At 43.5% G+C, this 18,421-nt stretch overlaps 1 protein-coding gene across 1 annotated transcript; it reads left to right on the forward strand.

The window, feature by feature from the left end:
- The first annotated feature begins 5,280 nt into the window (after positions 1-5,280).
- On the forward strand, positions 5,281-6,216 carry LOC146049569 (olfactory receptor 2G3-like). Its single transcript, XM_083166094.1, has one exon. It carries the CDS (start codon positions 5,281-5,283, stop codon positions 6,214-6,216), a length of 936 nt encoding a protein of 311 aa, XP_083022220.1.
- The last annotated feature ends 12,205 nt before the right edge of the window (positions 6,217-18,421 follow it).

The raw sequence follows: 18,421 nt of genomic DNA on the forward strand, positions 1-18,421 counted from the left end.
TCTTTACATATATTCATTTAGAATATCATCAGGATCATGTACGAGCTCCTCCTTCTTCTAGGTGGTTTTGTCATTGTCCCCAGCAACCTAACACTGCCAGTAAAAAGCTCATGTGAAAGTACCTGGGCTTCGGCCCTGGAGCCTGATTCAGAGCTAGTTGTAGATTCCTCATTCTTCTCTAAGCCTTAACTAGTTGTCCGGCCAGCACAGAACAAGGCACAGAACAAGGCACAGAACAAGGCACAGAACAAGGCAAGGAACAAGGCACAGAACAAGGCAAGGAACAAGGCACAGAACAAGGCTCAGAACAAGGCACAGAACAAGGCTCAGAACAAGGCACAGAACAAGGCACAGAACAAGGCTCAGAACAAGGCCTCCTTGCACTCAGTGTCTCGCCCCGCAATGTGCTTACAACAAAAGTACTTATGTTCACTAAACAGCATAGTGCTCACACATCACCAGCTGCCCCCTTGCTGCACAGCCTAGCTGTAAAGCCAGACGCAAGCCAGCCATATTTCAGGTCACAGCAGCTGCATGTCACATCATTCAGCTGCTGTGTCCCCCGGAGTGGTCCAGACACACCTGCATTTTCCAGACATGTTGCTTGGCCAGCAGAGGTGTGCAAAACTAGTGTAAAAACTAGATGATATGTGCAAAAATATCATTAATGATGATCGTTATCATCATACATTTAAATTATTGTCTAATGTGTACCGCGCATAAGATGCCTTTATCTATCGGTGCTTGTTAAACTGGGAAGACACTGCAGACCCCATAACAGACTAAATAAAGGGAGTTAAGTGTGAAAATACAGGGATACAGGAGGAAGCAGCATTAACGTCTACATAAATAGACCCCTAGGAGACACTCTATTTTTATTCTTATTTATTTGGAGTTGATTATGGTAAAAATATGTTTATCCATATTTATGTTTTTAAGTAGTAATTATATAAGCCTCACCAAAGCGAGACCACACAATAGACCACAATAAAAGTGTTAGGTGCCATGCTGACGGCGCTTCTGGTGCCCAGCCGGCTCCCGGGGTACACGTCCGGGCGGTTGCTAGGCAGCTGGGAAGACGCGGCACATCTGGCCCCCAACTTCCGGGAGGGGACGGCGTCACTCCGGTGTGCTGCATGCCTCCCTCCGCCGGCACTTCCTCTCCCCCAGCGGTTGCCTAGATGATGGGGACGCCCGACAGCCGCAGGGAGTGTTCATTGAGTACACCTAAAGCAGCGTCCAGCTGCATGCTGTTTGTAATCAGGGGCGAACACCCTGCAGCAGGTGGCTGGAAAGTCTTTATAGGTGATTAATTTGTGCTGCCCAAGCGCCGGATATAGAATTGTTTGGAGGCTCTGCTCTCACTTTGCTGGTGTGTCCGGTCCCTGTCATTGAACTTCTTGTTGCCTGAACTCCAGGGGGCTCCCCTGAACTACCGACTGCTTGCTACTCTCTCCTTCTGTTAAGCAAGTACCACCTAGCTTTTCATTTAGCAGTTTAGTGTTTGGAGCTATCAGGTTACTGCAGTTGTCACTTGTAGTCAGCCCCACTGGGGTACCTGTTTAGGCAGTGGCATTAGGCCACACATGTTTGTACTTGTACATACCTTAGTTATATTGGTGTCAGTCTGTGTGTATACTTTATGTGCTCACATCTGTGTAAGCTTATACTTCATTCCTGCCTTTGTCTTGTCCTCACCATCCCAGTTAGGGACTATGGTCATTTATCTTATGCTGAAGTGGGGCTCATCCGTCTCCACCTGAGTCTGTTTCATACCTGCATCTTTATTGTGGTGTCTCCTGTCATCTTTTAGTTCTAACTCTGTGGGTTGGGCTAGGTATCTGTAGGCAGTAAGATCCCTCTCCTACCGATAGCTGCTTGGGTTAAGTTCACACTATTAGTCAACGTAAGTCCTAGCAGCATACTAGTACTGGTAGACACATAAAGTCTTAAGGGAAAAGGGCTGTTATAGGCAAGAAGGCTCGCTTGTGAGCTCTGTGGACTTAGGCCCGGGGGTCCTGGGTGGCAACCCAGAAGATGATCTGGTACTTGTTTCCTAGCACGGCCACACCGATTTACATCGGGGTGGTCGTGTCGAAAAAATCGGGTCGATCGCATCGCATGCGATTTTGTCGCATGCGATGCGATCGTCGCGACCGACCGATTTTGGACCCGATTTTTTTTTTTTTATTAAATGTAAATCGGGTCCCTGGGACCCGATTTTACATTGGATTCAATGTAAAATATTCCCAACCCCCCCAAATGTCACGGCGTACACCCCACCCCACGATAGACGCCAACCGGTGCGCGTCCTCCGACCTTTTCATTCCCCTACTATCCACGTCGGCGTGGAGTTGAGAATAGAATAGTGTGGCGAGCGCAGCGAGCCACCGAGCCCGAAGCGTGGCGAGCGCAGCGAGCCCCGCGAGGGGACGCGGATACCTTCACAGGTAAACGCGTCCCTTCGCGGACTTCACAGGTGTCCGCGTCGCCACGGACACCTGTGAAGCCCGCGAGGGGACGCGTATAACTGTGAAGGTATCCGCGTCCCCTCGCGGGGCTCGCTGCGCTCGCCACGCTTCGGGCTCGGTGGCTCGCTGCGCTCGCCACACTATTCTATTCTCAACTCCACGCCGACGTGGATAGTAGGGGAATGAAAAGGTCGGAGGACGCGCACCGCCGCCCCTCGCGGGCTCGCTGCGCTCGCCACGCTTCGGGTTGGCGTCTATCGTGGGGTGACGACGGGGACATCTAAAATGTGAAATGGGTCATATTGGCCCATTTCACATTTTTCACATTTTTCAGGATTTCAATGTTAAAAAATCTTTTAACATTGAAGCCTATGTAAAAATCGGGGGCATCGCGTCGGGACCTATGTTAATGGTCCCGACCGACGCGATGCCCCCGATATTTTACCTTTCCCGACACGATTTCAATGTTAAAATATTTTTTAACATTGAAGCCTATGGGGAAATCGCGGGCATCGCGTCGGTCGCGTCGGGACCATTGTTAACGGTCCCGACCGACGCGATGCCCCCGATATTTTATCCTAGCCGGCCAAATGGACCTGATTTCAAAGGAAATCGGGTCCATCTTATGGATCGTGTACCTTAACTAAAGGTACACGATCCATAAGATATGTGGCCGTGCTAGGAAACAAGTACCGATGATCTGAGGTCCGTCCGCTGGGATTCCACACAGCCTGTCCTCCGTGGATACTCGTCTCCCCTCTCTTTGTACTCCTCTGCTGGGTGTTCCCCAGGAAGCCTCTGCCCGGGTTCATGACTCTCTTCCGGTGAGCATAACAAAAAGTCTCTCAATTTACACAAAAAAAAATGTTTCAGAGATTCCAATATTCCTGAAATCTCAAACAGAAAAAAACATAGTGCAGATGGTTTAAACAGGTGAGGGTTCTAATAGCCAATATATGAACTCACATGGATCCAACGTTTTCAAAAGCTTTAAATGGACACTGACGGTCCTGCATAGATAAATGTTTCCAGATACAGGACCTCCAACGATTCACTAAAAGCTCAAAGAAAGTACAATAGTGCAATACTGTATATAAAATGGAAGGATTTTTATTACAGATATACTCTCACATAAAGATAAATGAAAATAGGATAAAAAACACCATGAAAGGTGTTTGGAAGACACAGATGCAGATAACGATTCAGGGTAATACTTGCTAGTTGTAAGCACAGGGTACCGGGTCCTCCAATGGCTCTCAGATGCTTTAGCAGATGTTTCCCAAAAAACTCTTGGATCCAATGAGATGTTGTTCGCCTCAGCTCAGCTTAAACACGTTTTCAGACCAACAGGTCCTTCCACAGAAGCTGTGATACACAATCTCCATGGAGCGCCATTTATGATACTACTAATTAACTAATTAGGTAAGGGGTTGTGGCCAGTCCCGGCCATAGGAACTTCCGCAGGAAGCGGACCGTCCGTAACACTAATTTGCAGTTACAGTATGCAGATTATATACCGAAAGCGGAAATGCGTCTCTATGCGTTCCACACATCCTGGGGCTAATTCCATATACCAGAAGTAGGAAGTCAATTATGTTCTGCGTTCCAACAGACCAGAAGATTGGCTCCCCTGAGACGTATGGATGTAGATTATGTAAAAAGCTCTGCAAGAGCGACATATGATGGTCCCAAGTCCACATTAGAATGTGGACTTGGAGATCTCCCTAATTATGATATTATCAGCATAGTATTTTATGTATATTATTTAGTTTTTACCGTGGTGGATTCACCAAATGTTTGTATATAATCTGCATAACTGCAAATTAGTGTGAGGGACTGGAGGCTTCTGGTGGAAGTTTCCCTGGCCTAGACTGGCCACAATCCATTACCTAATTAGCTAATTAGTAGTCTCATAAATAGGGCTCCATGTAGAGCTGAGACGGACACCATCTCAATGCATCAAGAAAACGTTTTTTTGGGGGTGACAACTGCTAAACCCTCTGGGAGCCATTGGCCCTGGGCTTACCACTAGCAAGTATCACCTTGAATCATTATCTGCATCCAGTTATCTTTATGTGAGGGTATATCTGTAATAAAAATCCCTTCTTTTTTATATACAGTATTGCACTATTGTACTTTCTTTGAGCTTTTAGTGAATCGTTGGAGGTCCTGTATCTGGAAAGATTTATCTATGCAGGACCGTCAGTGTCCATTTAAAGTTTTAAAAAAAAATTTGGATCCACGTGAGTTTATATATTGGCTTTTAAAACCATCACCTGTTTAAACCATCTGCACTATGGTTATTTCTCTTTGAGATTTCAGGCATATTGGGATCTCTGAATATTTTATAAGGAAAAGGTTTTTTCATGTAAGAAGAGACTTAGGGGCAGATGTATTAAGCCTGGCGAAGAGATAAACTGGAGATAAAGTGGAGAAATAGTGGAAGGAGATAACGCACCAGCCAATCAACTTCCAACTGTCATATTTCAAACACAGCTGATTGGCTGGTGCGTTATCTCCTTCCACTATTTCTCCACTTTATCTCCAGTTTATCTCTTCGCCAGGATTAATACATCTGCCTCTTATACCCTTATTGTGTGGCCTTGCTTAGTGTGACCTATTTGTTGTTTAGTATTGTGATTATATCTGGGTGAAGGTTATATTGTGTCACTAAAGTTGAATACCACAGTAAGCGCCACACGGAAGTTAATATCTATTTCATGTAATTATATAAGCAAAACTAACATTGTACATTATTTAGGAGCTGACAATAATTACTCATTTTGTTGTAGGATATTTCTAATTGAAAATGCAGACTGCAAACAAATCCACAGTGAGTGAATTTATTCTTTTGGGGTTTCCGAATAGCTACAAGTTCCAGAATGTACTTTCTTGTGCGGTTTTATTGGCAAACATTGTATGTTTCATTGGAAACATTACTATAATGGTTTTAATTACAACAGAACCTTGTCTTCATAACCCAATGTACTTTTTCATTGGTATATTTTCTGTTTTGGACGTAATGTTTGTCTCGGTTACTGGTCCAAAACTCTTAGCTATCCTCATTCAGGCTAAGAGGACAATATCAACTTTAGAATGCTTTACACAGATGTACGCCTTCAATGCATTAGGGGTGACTGAATGTTACCTACTTACATTGATGGTCTTTGATCGTTTTCTAGCGCTAAATAATCCATTACGGTATTCTGTAATTATGAATAGTAATTTATGTTCCAAATTGGCAGCCCTTCCATGGTTGGTTGGTTTTACTTTGGCTTTTATCCCTACAATTTTTACAGTTCTTTTAGACTTTTGTGGCCCGAATGAACTTGATCACTTCTTCTGTGACCTGGCTCCACTGCAGAATTTGTCATGTTCAGACCAATTTATCAGTAATTTAGTCACAAGTTTAGTGGCTGTATTTGCAACAGTTCTGCCTTTTTTAACTATTATTGGATTCTACTTTCATATCATAAGGATTGTGTTAAAGATTAAAAGCAATGAAGGTAAGAAGAAAGCTTTCTCCACATGCTCATCTCATCTCATTGTAGCCTGCCTATTCTATGGCACAGCTATCATTGTGTATGTCAGACCGAAAGGCAGTAACTATGATAAATTCCTTGCTCTGGCATATACTGTTTTTATACCAATGCTGAATCCTTTTATTTATACTTTTAGGAATAGAGAAGTAAAGAATTCTTTCAGAAAATTATTCAGACAGCTTCACCCGCGGGCTCAAAGTTAACTTCATACAAAGGCATATTTACATAAATGTACATTGCAGATAAAGTAAAAAACTACTATGGAAGACTAGGACTTTAGTTTAAGGGGTCTATACATCTGCAGGCTCAATCTCTGTGACCAGCTATCTCTGTTGTTCTGCCAAACTGCGTGTGCTGATTGGAGGGCAGTGATGATCGGTGATGGGTTAAGGGATCGTCGATATTTAGCATGTTAAAAAGTACATATTCTGCAATGCCCACTGGGATCGGAGAAACTGGACTTTTCTGCATGCTTAATATCTCCAATTCCCCGGCGCGATGGTCAGGGGATCAGGGACTTTCCCCAATACTTCACATGTGTAGGGGCCTCTTTGAGGTGGAAATATAGGGTGAAATTTAATAGGATGAGAGATTCAGAAAGTGAGAGATTTGGTAAGAAATCTCCAGGGTTTTTTTTTAAAGCAGCAATCAAAATCATTGCAAAACTAGTTTGATTTTGAAGTGTAAATGATTGCCGCTTTTAAAAAAAACCTGGAGATTTCTTACCAAATTTCTTACTTTCTGAATCTCTCATCCTAATAAATATCCCCCACAATCATTACAATCCTGATGCCTTTGTGCATTATTCCTTTCAATATAATCTTTGCATTTTTGGGGGGGTAAATTGTTTAATTTGTTTATTTACTACTTCCAAAGAAAAGAACAAAACACAAGCAATGCACATTGCAACCATTAAAAAAAATCGCATGGATTTTTTAAATTCTCCTCTTAAGAAACGGTTATCTGAGTCCATGTATACTAAAGGTCAATTTTGGTTGATGTTGGTAGTTTTTTTTTTTTGATGATCACCATTGATAAAAAAAATGTAAATTAAAATTAAAAAAAAATATATATAAACATCAACCAAACCAAACACAACTTTTAGTAAATATACCAAGTCTTTTTCCCTGGGCACTCCACCCTGCTAAGTTGCTTCTAATTTTACCTAATGCCCTTCTGTCCCAACCATTATATTTCATTTAACCTGCTCCCACCACAACCTTCCAATCCTAAATTGACCTTAATTCTTTATAAACCAATTGCTCTACTACTCCTGCCTTGCAAAATGCTCTTAATACCTTGTTCACATTTTCAACATGAACTTTACTATTACTTCAACTGTTCCTCACAACTGACTCGTTGCTAATTCTCTATTAACCTGCACCATACCAACTTTATTTGAACAGCTACAAACTTTACGATACCTGCTACTGTACTGGATCACTAGACCTCTTCAATATGTTACATTTCTGCCAACTGTGAAGCTTAAACTATTACAACCTCTCCTACTCTCTTCTTCAGAATGTCTACCATGTTTCTTCTGTTTTATGGAATGGCTTCCAATACACGATCATATTATCTCCATCCCCAGTCTTTAAATGTGCTATCAAAACTAACCTTATGATTGAAGTTTTCCATATACAGTACTGTACCTCCTAATTGTCAAGTATCATTCCGCATCTCTTCTCTCTCCCTTTTTGTTGCTACCCATCTTCTGTATAGATACAGTAGTTCTATTGAGTAATGCCACTTATCCTCTCTATTTTCCATGTTATTCTACAGTATTTGAGCTCTGTCATTTTGTAAATATGATTATACTGTATGTAAGTTAGAGTATGTTATTGTCTGTAATTTTCTGTTGTTGTGGCATTTGCTATGTGTTACACATACTGTATAAGGTATTGTGGAAAGCTCATGGCACCATAGAGATACAGTAGCATTTACTAAACTTACCCTCTACACAACAGTGAATGAAAGGTAAAGGTTTACTGCTGTCGCTCGAGGAAATGTTTATTTCATATAAGGTTGTTTAACTACAATGTTTCAATAATTATTGTCTTTATTTTTAAATTGCCAAAAGCATGTGAACTAAAATAACATTTTCTTTATTATTAGAACTATTTCTTAGAATTCAAATATTGCGATTTCATGTGTGATGATGATGATGTTGTAGTTGTAATGTACCTAGTAAATTTGAAGTCTGTTAATCTGCTGTTGATCAGATAAAGAACATATTCAGTCTATTTGAATGATATCCACAAGACAAAACAAACTGACTTGTGTCCAGTAGTACAGATGTGTCCGCTACAGCTTTGTTGCTTATATCATCGCAACAGTGTCCCATTTACTGTAAGTGAATGGTAGTTGGGTGCATGCTCGCACTAGCTCCTATTTAAGTAGTTCTGGGCAGTCCTTGCTGCAATGCTTCTGTCTCTCCTCTAACTATCACCACCCTTTCTATATAACAGGAAGCTCTTAACATTTGGAAGAGTTATGACATCAAAATGACTGATGGGCTAACTGACGGAGTGACCTACTATATAGTACTGTCCGAGATAATAAATGCATTGACATAGGTACTCCTAACAGGTGTTCTCTCACATAATTAGGGAAGCACCCTGTCACTGAGAAGGAGGCAGCATATTGGAGTCACCCCCTGTAAGGGCTTGGGGTGTAGAGTCTTGCCTTTATCCTCTGTATACATGATCTGAACTAGTGGGTTTTCATCATTAACCTGACAATTTGTTTAGTACCATTTAGAGTGGACTATTTGATTGTACTGCTGTAATGGTGCATTGATGTTCCCAGTGGAAACAAAGTTCAAATGGATACAAAGTAATAATGGAAGGAGACACTAGACTCAACAAATACGTTTTATTGAGAAAATTAAGATACTTATCTCGAATTAAGTGTCAGCAAAATATTCAGTCTGTTTATCCCAGAGAGCCCAACACATTCATCCATGTCTGGAATCAGGGTTATCAAATCAGGTCAACTATGTCATGTGGGCACAGGTTTTACATTTACAAACTGCAGCTTATATGCCCTGCTCCCTGGGATAAATCTCCTTGAAAAGTGCAAAGTTTAATTTAGAAAATATACATAAATACTAACAGACAGCAGAGGGCACTGTTGCCTCGATCATGAGAATAAGTAATAGAACATGGATTACAGTAGGGGGCACTGTGGTCTCAATTATGAGTTTACAATAACATCCAAATAAAATTTGTAACAATAATTATATAGATTATAAACACAAGGTGAAAAATATTGACACAGGATTAAGAAGCAAAGAGCTAAAAACACTTCTCTGGTTTGGTCATTTAGCTAGTCCATGATCTTCACCCTTTCTCGTGAAACACACTTCATAGTGAAAAACACCTTAAAAATCAATTGGTAATTTAATTATTTAGCCCTAATTTTCCCGTCAAAGACACCATTTTGTATAACTGTGACAAACCATCCTTGGCTTTTATGTGGCAGTTGTATTATCTAAGGTGCATTGTGCATACACCAGAGGAATTACTTCAATCTTACTATTAATGCATCTTCAATAGTCTGTTGTCCCATTATTTGTGCATAAAATAGTGCAAGACTTTGTTGAGCCTTTGGGCACTTATATGTTAGTTGGGCGCCTACTAAGCTCTTTGCTTAGTTTTACGCTTCCACTCGCCACGCTTCGGGCTCGCTGCGCTCGCCACACTATATAAAGCCAGCTCCATGCCGACATGGATAGTGGGGGTATGAGCGTACTTACTATAGTGGGCACCCAACTAACATATAAGTACCAGTCTTTGTATTGGTTCAGTCAAATTCAAATTGTCATTGTTAACTGAAATAATGATCATCTATGTTGCACAGATAAAGCCAGCCACCATGATTATCATTCCCGCAACAGAGCCCATCAATTCACACCAACTCATCATGTGGACTAGAGGTACAACCTGTGGGATGGAAAAAAGAATGGGGTGAGCATCATCATCTAATAAGGCATCATGGGTGAATTTAATAGGATGAGAGATTCAGAAAGTGAGAGATTTGTTAAGAAATCTCTAGGTTTTTTTTAAAGCGGCAATCATTTACACTTCCAAATAAAACTGGGTTTGCAGTGTAAATGATTGCCGCTTAAAAAAACCTGGAGATTTCTTACCAAATCTATCACTTTCTGAATCTCTGATTTTATTAAATTCTCCCCTATATGTCTGCCATATTCCTTGTCCCACAATTTCTCCCTTCAGCTTCTTGGTTTGCTGACCTGCATGGAGCACCCATATTTTTCCACCAGGTATAAGCAACCTATTGTATGGGTATTGGGGACCTCCTAATGATCTGCCCTTCAGAAAACATACTGTATTCTAAACCAAATTACTTCAGCACCTTAAATTATACATGGTTGTTCCTTCCTGGTCCTTCAGAAGCTCATTCATATGTTCAATCAACATATCAAATTGTGTATAATAGAGAATATGGTAAATCCAGCACAGCCCCTGCTCAGCTGCCCATCTGTGACTTGCTTCCCAATGGAGTGTGTTCCATTGTCTGACTGGATCTCTTCAGGTGTCTTATATTTCTCCACTTTTTCTTTGGCCATCAGTTGTGTTACAGGGTTACCTGTACTTTCTTTTCACAAATTGTACAGTTCTGTTATACACTGTTCTGTATTGAATCAAGCCATCTGTGATTTCATTGACTTTTAGTTCAGTATGGGTATTGACATATCCCAGGGACACAGGCGGTGGATGACACTGATTCCATATTTCAATCCACAGCTTGGTTCCTCCTCAGATTACTTTATTATATACTTTACAGATGTACTGTCATATTTTGTATTCCTCTGACAATTTGGTTAGGCTCTATCTCCAGGTACAGATATGAACTCCTTTGTCTAGTATTTTTGCAATATATGGCACAGGATGCTTGACCCTACATAGTAAAACCCAATATGTGCAGTGTTGGCACTTTTTTCTTTTCTATTGCATTTTATTTATATTGTATCTGCTTGCACAGTCACTTACGCTTTACTAAACACATGAGATTAAACCAAATATTTTGCATCAAATATAATAAAGTCACAAATTAGGCATATTGATATGGTATGTGGAGCAAGGAATGATGTGGGTCACTTGGTCTGTAATTCTGTCTTTTGCATTTTTTACCCATGTTAGTGACTGAGTCATATGAAATCTGGGAAAATGGTTTAAAAGAATCCACTCCGTGCACATCTAAAGCGGCCTGGCAGGTTTCCTTCAAAAGAGGTGTCCAGAACCCTCCACCAAATATACACTCAAACACAAAACATGCCGGATAAACCTACATATCTGGCGCTTTCCAAACACAGTATTTCCTGTGTTGTGTGCAGCTTCAGCAGTTTTCTCCGCCTCTTAGGCAAGTGAACCAATACAGCTTTTTCATAATAAAATCTCAATAAAACAACAATAAAATCGGTACTTGTTTCCTAGCACGGCCACAAAGATCATGATCGTGGGCATCGTGAGGAAAAATCGGGGGCATCGCGGCCATCGCATGCACTAAAAAATCGGGTGCGATGGCCGCGACGCGATGCCCGCGATTTCCCCATAGGGAACAATGTTAAATGCCTCAATTTAGCCGCGATGCCCCCGATTTCCCATAGGAAACAATGTTAAATGGGTCAATTTACCCAAATCATCATAGGGAACAATGGTAAATGGCCCAGAAACCCCCCAAAACACCCCTGAACAGTGAAATGTCCCCCCAAAAGTATTTTACGCCACCCCACGATCAACGTGAACCCGAAGCGTGGCGAGCGCAGCGAGCCCGCGAGGGGCGGCGGTACGCGTCCTCCGACCTTTTCATACCCCCACTATCCACGTCGGCGTGGAGTTGAGAATAGAATAGTGTGGCGAGTGCAGCGAGCCACCGAGCCCGAAGCGTGGCGAGCGCAGCGAGCCCCGCGAGGGGACGCGGATACCTGTGAAGCCCGCGAAGGGAAGCGTTTACCTGTGAAGGTATCCGCGTCCCCTCGCGGGGCACGCTGCGCTCGCCACGCTTCGGGCTCGGTGGCTCGCTGCGCTCGCCACACTATTCTATTCTCAACTCCGCGCCGACGTGGATAGTGGGGGTATGAAAAGGTCGGAGGACGCATACCGCCGCCCCTCGCGGGCTCACTGCGCTCGCCACGCTTCGGGTTCACATTGATCGTGGGGTGGCGTAAAATACTTTTGGGGGGACATTTCACTGTTCAGGGGTGTTTTGGGGGGTTTCTGGGCCATTTACCATTGTTCCCTATGATGATTTGGGTAAATTGACCCATTTAACATTGTTTCCTATGGGAAATCGGGGGCATCACGGCTAAATTGAGGCATTTAACATTGTTCCCTATGGGGAAATCGCGGGCATCGCGTCTGGACCATTTAAGCCTTTTTTAGCCGCATACGACGCGACCGACCCGATTTTGACTGTTTTCAATGCATTTCAATGGGAAAATCGGGGGCATCGCGTCGGTCGCGTCGTATACCACTAAAAATGACACCCGATGCCCGCGATTGTGGCCGTGCTAGGAAACAAGTACCATAAAATCATACATATATATATATATATATACAAACACAGGGAGCCCAGCACTCACTACAACAAACTGACTCACCTTAACATTCAAATAATCAATAAATAAATAATGGGGTTTTAGTTCATGAATTGATCAATGCATTTAAGCTTGCAGCCCATCGCCAAGGGACCCCATTTCACTGCAAGTCCTACACTAACAACTGTTTTTCTTGAGAACCTGGCACCTGCTTACACATCATAGCTAAAATGAACATGTGTTTTTTTTCCTGGGTTAATGCTCAACTGCCAAGTAACTGATGGCTTTTATAAGGTGAGACAATCCCAAACACAACACCTGAATTAGTATTAAAGGGGCAGCTGTCACAGGTTTCAGGTAAATGAGCTTATCTAGGGTGCATGAGAAAGCTATGATCACAGTAACAGAGGTTAATTAAAAATCAACCCTAATATATAGATAGAAAAGTACCAACACACTCGCCATTCCTAGGAATGGGGTGCAAACAGCACCCACATCCCAGGGTGGGGTGCGGTGGCCTGTGACCACACACTCTAGTAAATACAAACACAGGGAGCCCAGCACTCACTACAACAAACTGACTCACCTTAACATTCAAATAATCAATAAATAAATAATGGGGTTTTAGTTCATGAATTGATCAATGCATTTAAGCTTGCAGCCCATCGCCAAGGGACCCCATTTCACTGCAAGTCCTACACTAACAACTGTTTTTCTTGAGAACCTGGCACCTGCTTACACATCATAGCTAAAATGAACATGTGTTTTTTTTTCCTGGGTTAATGCTCAACTGCCAAGTAACTGATGGCTTTTATAAGGTGAGACAATCCCAAACACAACACCTGAATTAGTATTAAAGGGGCAGCTGTCACAGGTTTCAGGTAAATGAGCTTATCTAGGGTGCATGAGAAAGCTATGATCACAGTAACAGAGGTTAATTAAAAATCAACCCTAATATATAGATACAAAAGTACCAACACACTCGCCATTCCTAGGAATGGGGTGCAAACAGCACCCACATCCCAGGGTGGGGTGCGGTGGCCTGTGAGTGTGTGGTCATTAACCCAGGAAAAAAAACACATGTTCATTTTAGCTATGATGTGTAAGCAGGTGCCAGGTTCTCAAGAAAAACAGTTGTTAGTGTAGGACTTGCAGTGAAATGGGGTCCCTTGGCGATGGGCTGCAAGCTTAAATGCATTGATCAATTCATGAACTAAAACCCCATTATTTATTTATTGATTATTTGAATGTTAAGGTGAGTCAGTTTGTTGTAGTGAGTGCTGGGCTCCCTGTGTTTGTATTTACTAGAGTGTGTGGTCACAGGCCACCGCACCCCACCCTGGGATGTGGGTGCTGTTTGCACCCCATTCCTAGGAATGGCGAGTGTGTTGGTACTTTTGTATCTATATATATATATATATATATATATATATATATATATATATATATATATATATATATATATATATATATATATATATATATATATATATATATATATTATAGAAGGGTGGAAGTGGTGGATAATTACCAAGAGAATTACCTGAAGGTCTTCTGAAAACAATATATATATATTTTAGAAAAAAGCACTTTATCAGAAGACCTTCAGGCTTTTTATTAAAGAAGGGATTTTATTTTAAATAACAATTATTTTGCTTTTAATGGGGATTTTTATATACAAAAATAATGGGACAGTGATGGCATCAGGTTCGCTCCAAGCAATGTGAATATTGTTATGGGTTAGTTGGAAGAGAAAGGGATCTGGAACCACTGCCCATTTATAGCGAACCTGATGTCATGGAACTGATATGTTGACAAAATCTTTTTTTTGGAGAAGGGGTGATGCACTTGTAAAAGAGTTTTTTTTATATATTTAAATACAAATAATTTAAATATTGAACTCACCTTTAAGAATAGCATCAAATTGTCAATATCTTAGACATTGTAATTTATGTAGAGGACAACTCATTATAAAGAAATGTAATAAACCTACGGACTCCAATGCCTATATTGGGATTGTGACCGTACTCCTGCCCTATGCTCTGACTATGCCCTCCTGGTTCACAGATGGCGGTTTCTGGTCTCACGGGACATGGGCAATAAGGGGATTCCCTGTTACTGTCAGTAACCACCCGTTACTGACTCCATCAACTACGCAGTGGGCGGGGATATTGCTGCCACCACCAGACTCCTACCACATGGCATCTGGAACCATGGATACCTTCTCAGGCTCAAACAATGGCACCTGAGTACTACCTGCTATGGTGTATGCGTTGAAACGCTGCGGACACCCCCCCGACTGATGTCAGTTGGTTCCCCACTGGTCATGAACCAGGCCTCTGCAGCTTGGAGACACTGGATGCTTTACCCAGTACAGTCGGAGAATGGGATTACGTTTGGGGTATTCCTGATAGTTGCAAGATGAAAACGGTCGTTTTGAGGCAAAGGATGTTTATTTTTTCAAATATAAGCCCTGAAAAGGACTCATCCTTATTGCTAGGGGGATCAGCATACAGAAAGATGTTACAGCATTCCAATACAGGCAGATGTACAAATACCAGGCTCACAGGCCCTCTTTATATAGGCAGAAAACACACTGGCATGGGCAGATCCTCCCCTATATCTGTAGGATTTGCATATCAATCATACCGTTTTACTTCCACTGCATACCGAAATCAAGATTACATAGCGAAACAATGAGCCCAATTTCCTTAGAATATCTAACTTCCAGGAACGGTGGAGATCATTTGATTATCTCCTGGACACGTCTACATAAAGAACCACAAAAGTCTCTGTTACCGACACCTTGTCCACAGGAACAGGTTCTTATGTTGCTCAAAGCACCCAGCCCACTTCCTGCTGTGCAGTGTCATTTTCCAGACATTCTGTTAGTAAATAACAATTAGCATTTCATCTGCTTATACGGCTGCTGGATTCCTGCCTACATTAATATACAAAATGCTCTATACATTTAGAACGCATTCCTCAATACTCTCAAATATATATACTTTTTGCCTTGTGCCCAGCAGCAGGCTTCCCATGTCCAGGCACAAAAGCAATACATATAAAATGTTTAAAACACATTTTAAACCTATAAACTGCCCGTAACCCCATCAGTGCCATGGCAGCCATTACCTACGTGTGCCAGGGTCTCTGGCCAAAGGGATAAAGAAAAGTTGTCATCACCACAATTGGTTGGAGTCCATCACAGCTGGACAATTTAGACGTTTAAGACACATCGAAAGATGTGGAAGGTACACGCATATAAAAGTGACTTTTAAGTTACTTACATATGTGTGCACGCTGGCACAGATATGGGCGGGCAGTTGACATCCGGTGATGTCAGCTGCCAGCCCCCTGCACCCGTGTCACCGCCTCTTTACTATGGGAACGCCCATGGAACGCTGGGCGTTCCCATATGGTAATGAGGAAGCCCGGCTCCCCCGCCCTTCTCCGCCCCCCCACACGCCGTCATGGGTGCATGCACCCAGTGAACCAAAAGTTTGCAGTGGGTGCACGCACCCTACGTCTGCACATGCGCAGAAACATGCATGCGCAGACGCATACCATCAGTCCTCCGTGCGAATGCACAGAGGGCCGAATGGACTAGAATAACCCCCATTGTCTTTAATTTTTCTATCATCAACTTTTTGATGATGTGTTTCACATATCCCTCTCAGCTCTGCCGATCCCATAGCCCCTGGGCCAGCCCCTTAATACCTCATACTGATCGCCAGCTCACACTACTGTGCCAGACATCGGAAGCTGCTGATGCTCCAGCTAGTGGGCATTTCCTGGCTTTGCTAGCTGGGAGCAGCACCCACAGCTGAGGGGCTCCCGGGGGACAGGTAAATATGTGGGTGGGTGGATAGGTGCACGGGCATACAGAGAGATGGGCATGCAGGGGGGAGCATCACATTCTGAAAGCCTACCACCCTGAGGAGACAGCCCCATGGCTACCTGTGGATCTTCTGTTTGGGGATGCTGTAGCCTGCTGTCACTGAGAGGGATCAAAAGTGTAATGGCAGGTACATAGGGTATGGTGTAGTGCCAATATAGAGGGGTCAGTAGTGTAGTGGCAGGTATAGAGGGGTCAGTAGTGTAGTGGCAGGTATAGAGGGGTCAGTAGTGTAGTGGCGGGTATAGAGGGGTCAGTAGTATAGTGGCAGGTATAGAGGGGTCAGTAGTATAGTGGCGGCTATAGATGGGTCAGTAGTGTAGTAGCGGGTATAGAGGGGTCAGTAGTATAGTGGCGGGTATAGATGGGTCAGTAGTGTAGTGGCAGGTATAGAGGGGTCAGTAGTGTAGTGGCGGGTATAGAGGGGTCAGTAGTATAGTGGCAGGTATAGAGGGGTCAGTAGTATAGTGGCGGCTATAGACGGGTCAGTAAAGTAGTGTATGGTATAGAGGGGTCAGTAGTGTAGTGGCGGGTATAGATGGGTCAGTAGTGTAGTGGCAGGTATAGAGGGGTCAGTAGTGTAGTGGCGGGTATAGATGGGTCAGTAGTGTAGTGGCGGGTATAGAGGGGTCAGTAGTGTAGTGGCGGGTATAGAGGGGTCAGTAGTGTAGTGGCGGGTATAGAGGGGTCAGTAGTGTAGTGGCGGGTATAGAGGGGTCAGTAGTGTAGTGGCGGGTATAGAGAGGTCAGTAGTGTAGTGGCGGGTATAGAGGGGTCAGTAGTGTAGTGGCGGGTATAGAGGGGTCAGTAGTGTAGTGGTGGGTATAGAGGGGTCAGTAGTGTAGTGGCGGGGGATCCGATACTATTTCCCGGCGGTCGGGATCCCGGCGGTCGGAATCCCGACACTGGAATCCCGACCGCCGAAATCCCGACAAGGGGGGGACATGGATCGCTCCCCCTTGCGGGCTCGCTGCGCTCGCCACGCAGCGGGCCCGGTGCCTCGCTACGCTCGGCACGCTATTTTATTCTCCCTCTATGGGTGTCGTGGACACCCACGGAGGGAGAAAGTTTCGGGATTTCGGCGGTCGGGATTCCAGTGTCGGGATTCCGACCGCCGGGATCCCGACCGCCGGCAAATCAACTGCATCCCAGTGGCGGGTATAGAGAGGTCAGTAGTGTAGTGGCGGGTATAGAGGGGTCAGTAGTGTAGTGGCAGGTATAGATGGGTCAGTAGTGTAGTGGTGGGTATAGATGGGTCAGTAGTGTAGTGGCGGGTATAGATGGGTCAGTAGTGTAGTGGTGGGTATAGAGGGGTCAGTAGTGTAGTGGCGGGTATAGAGAGGTCAGTAGTGTAGTGGCGGGTATAGAGGGGTCAGTAGTGTAGTGGCGGGTATAGAGGGGTCAGTAGTGTAGTGGCGGGTATAGAGGGGTCAGTAGTGTAGTGGCGGGAATAGAGGGGTCAGTAGTGTAGTGGCGGGTATAGAGGGGTCAGAAGTATAGTGGCGGGTATAGATGGGTCAGTAGTGTAGTGGCGGGTATAGAGGGGTCAGTAGTGTAGTGGCGGGTATAAATGGGTCAGTAGTGTAGTGATGGGTATAGATGGGTCAGTAGTGTAGTGGCGGGTATAGAGGGGTCAGTAGTGTAGTGATGGGTATAGATGGGTCAGTAGTGTAGTGGCGGGTATAGAGGGGTCAGTAGTGTAGTGGCGGGTATAGATACTCTAGAGTGCCATGATTCAGAAAAAAGTTTGGGAACCACTGTATGAGCCTCTTCTAAATACTGTAGCTTTAAATAGCCCTAAACAGCCCATCAGATAAATTGTATGATACAAGTGTATGCAGATAGATAAATTGCATGTGATTTGTCATGGGTTGATACATTTCACACAACATATCTTATGTGAAATAAGCCCTCAAGTACAAAGTCTGACGTGCAGGATTCCCAGGAA

Source organism: Crinia signifera, chromosome 12, assembly GCF_055691185.1.
Source record: "Crinia signifera chromosome 12, ASM5569118v1, whole genome shotgun sequence".
In the NCBI taxonomy this organism is placed as follows: Eukaryota; Metazoa; Chordata; class Amphibia; order Anura; family Myobatrachidae; genus Crinia; species Crinia signifera.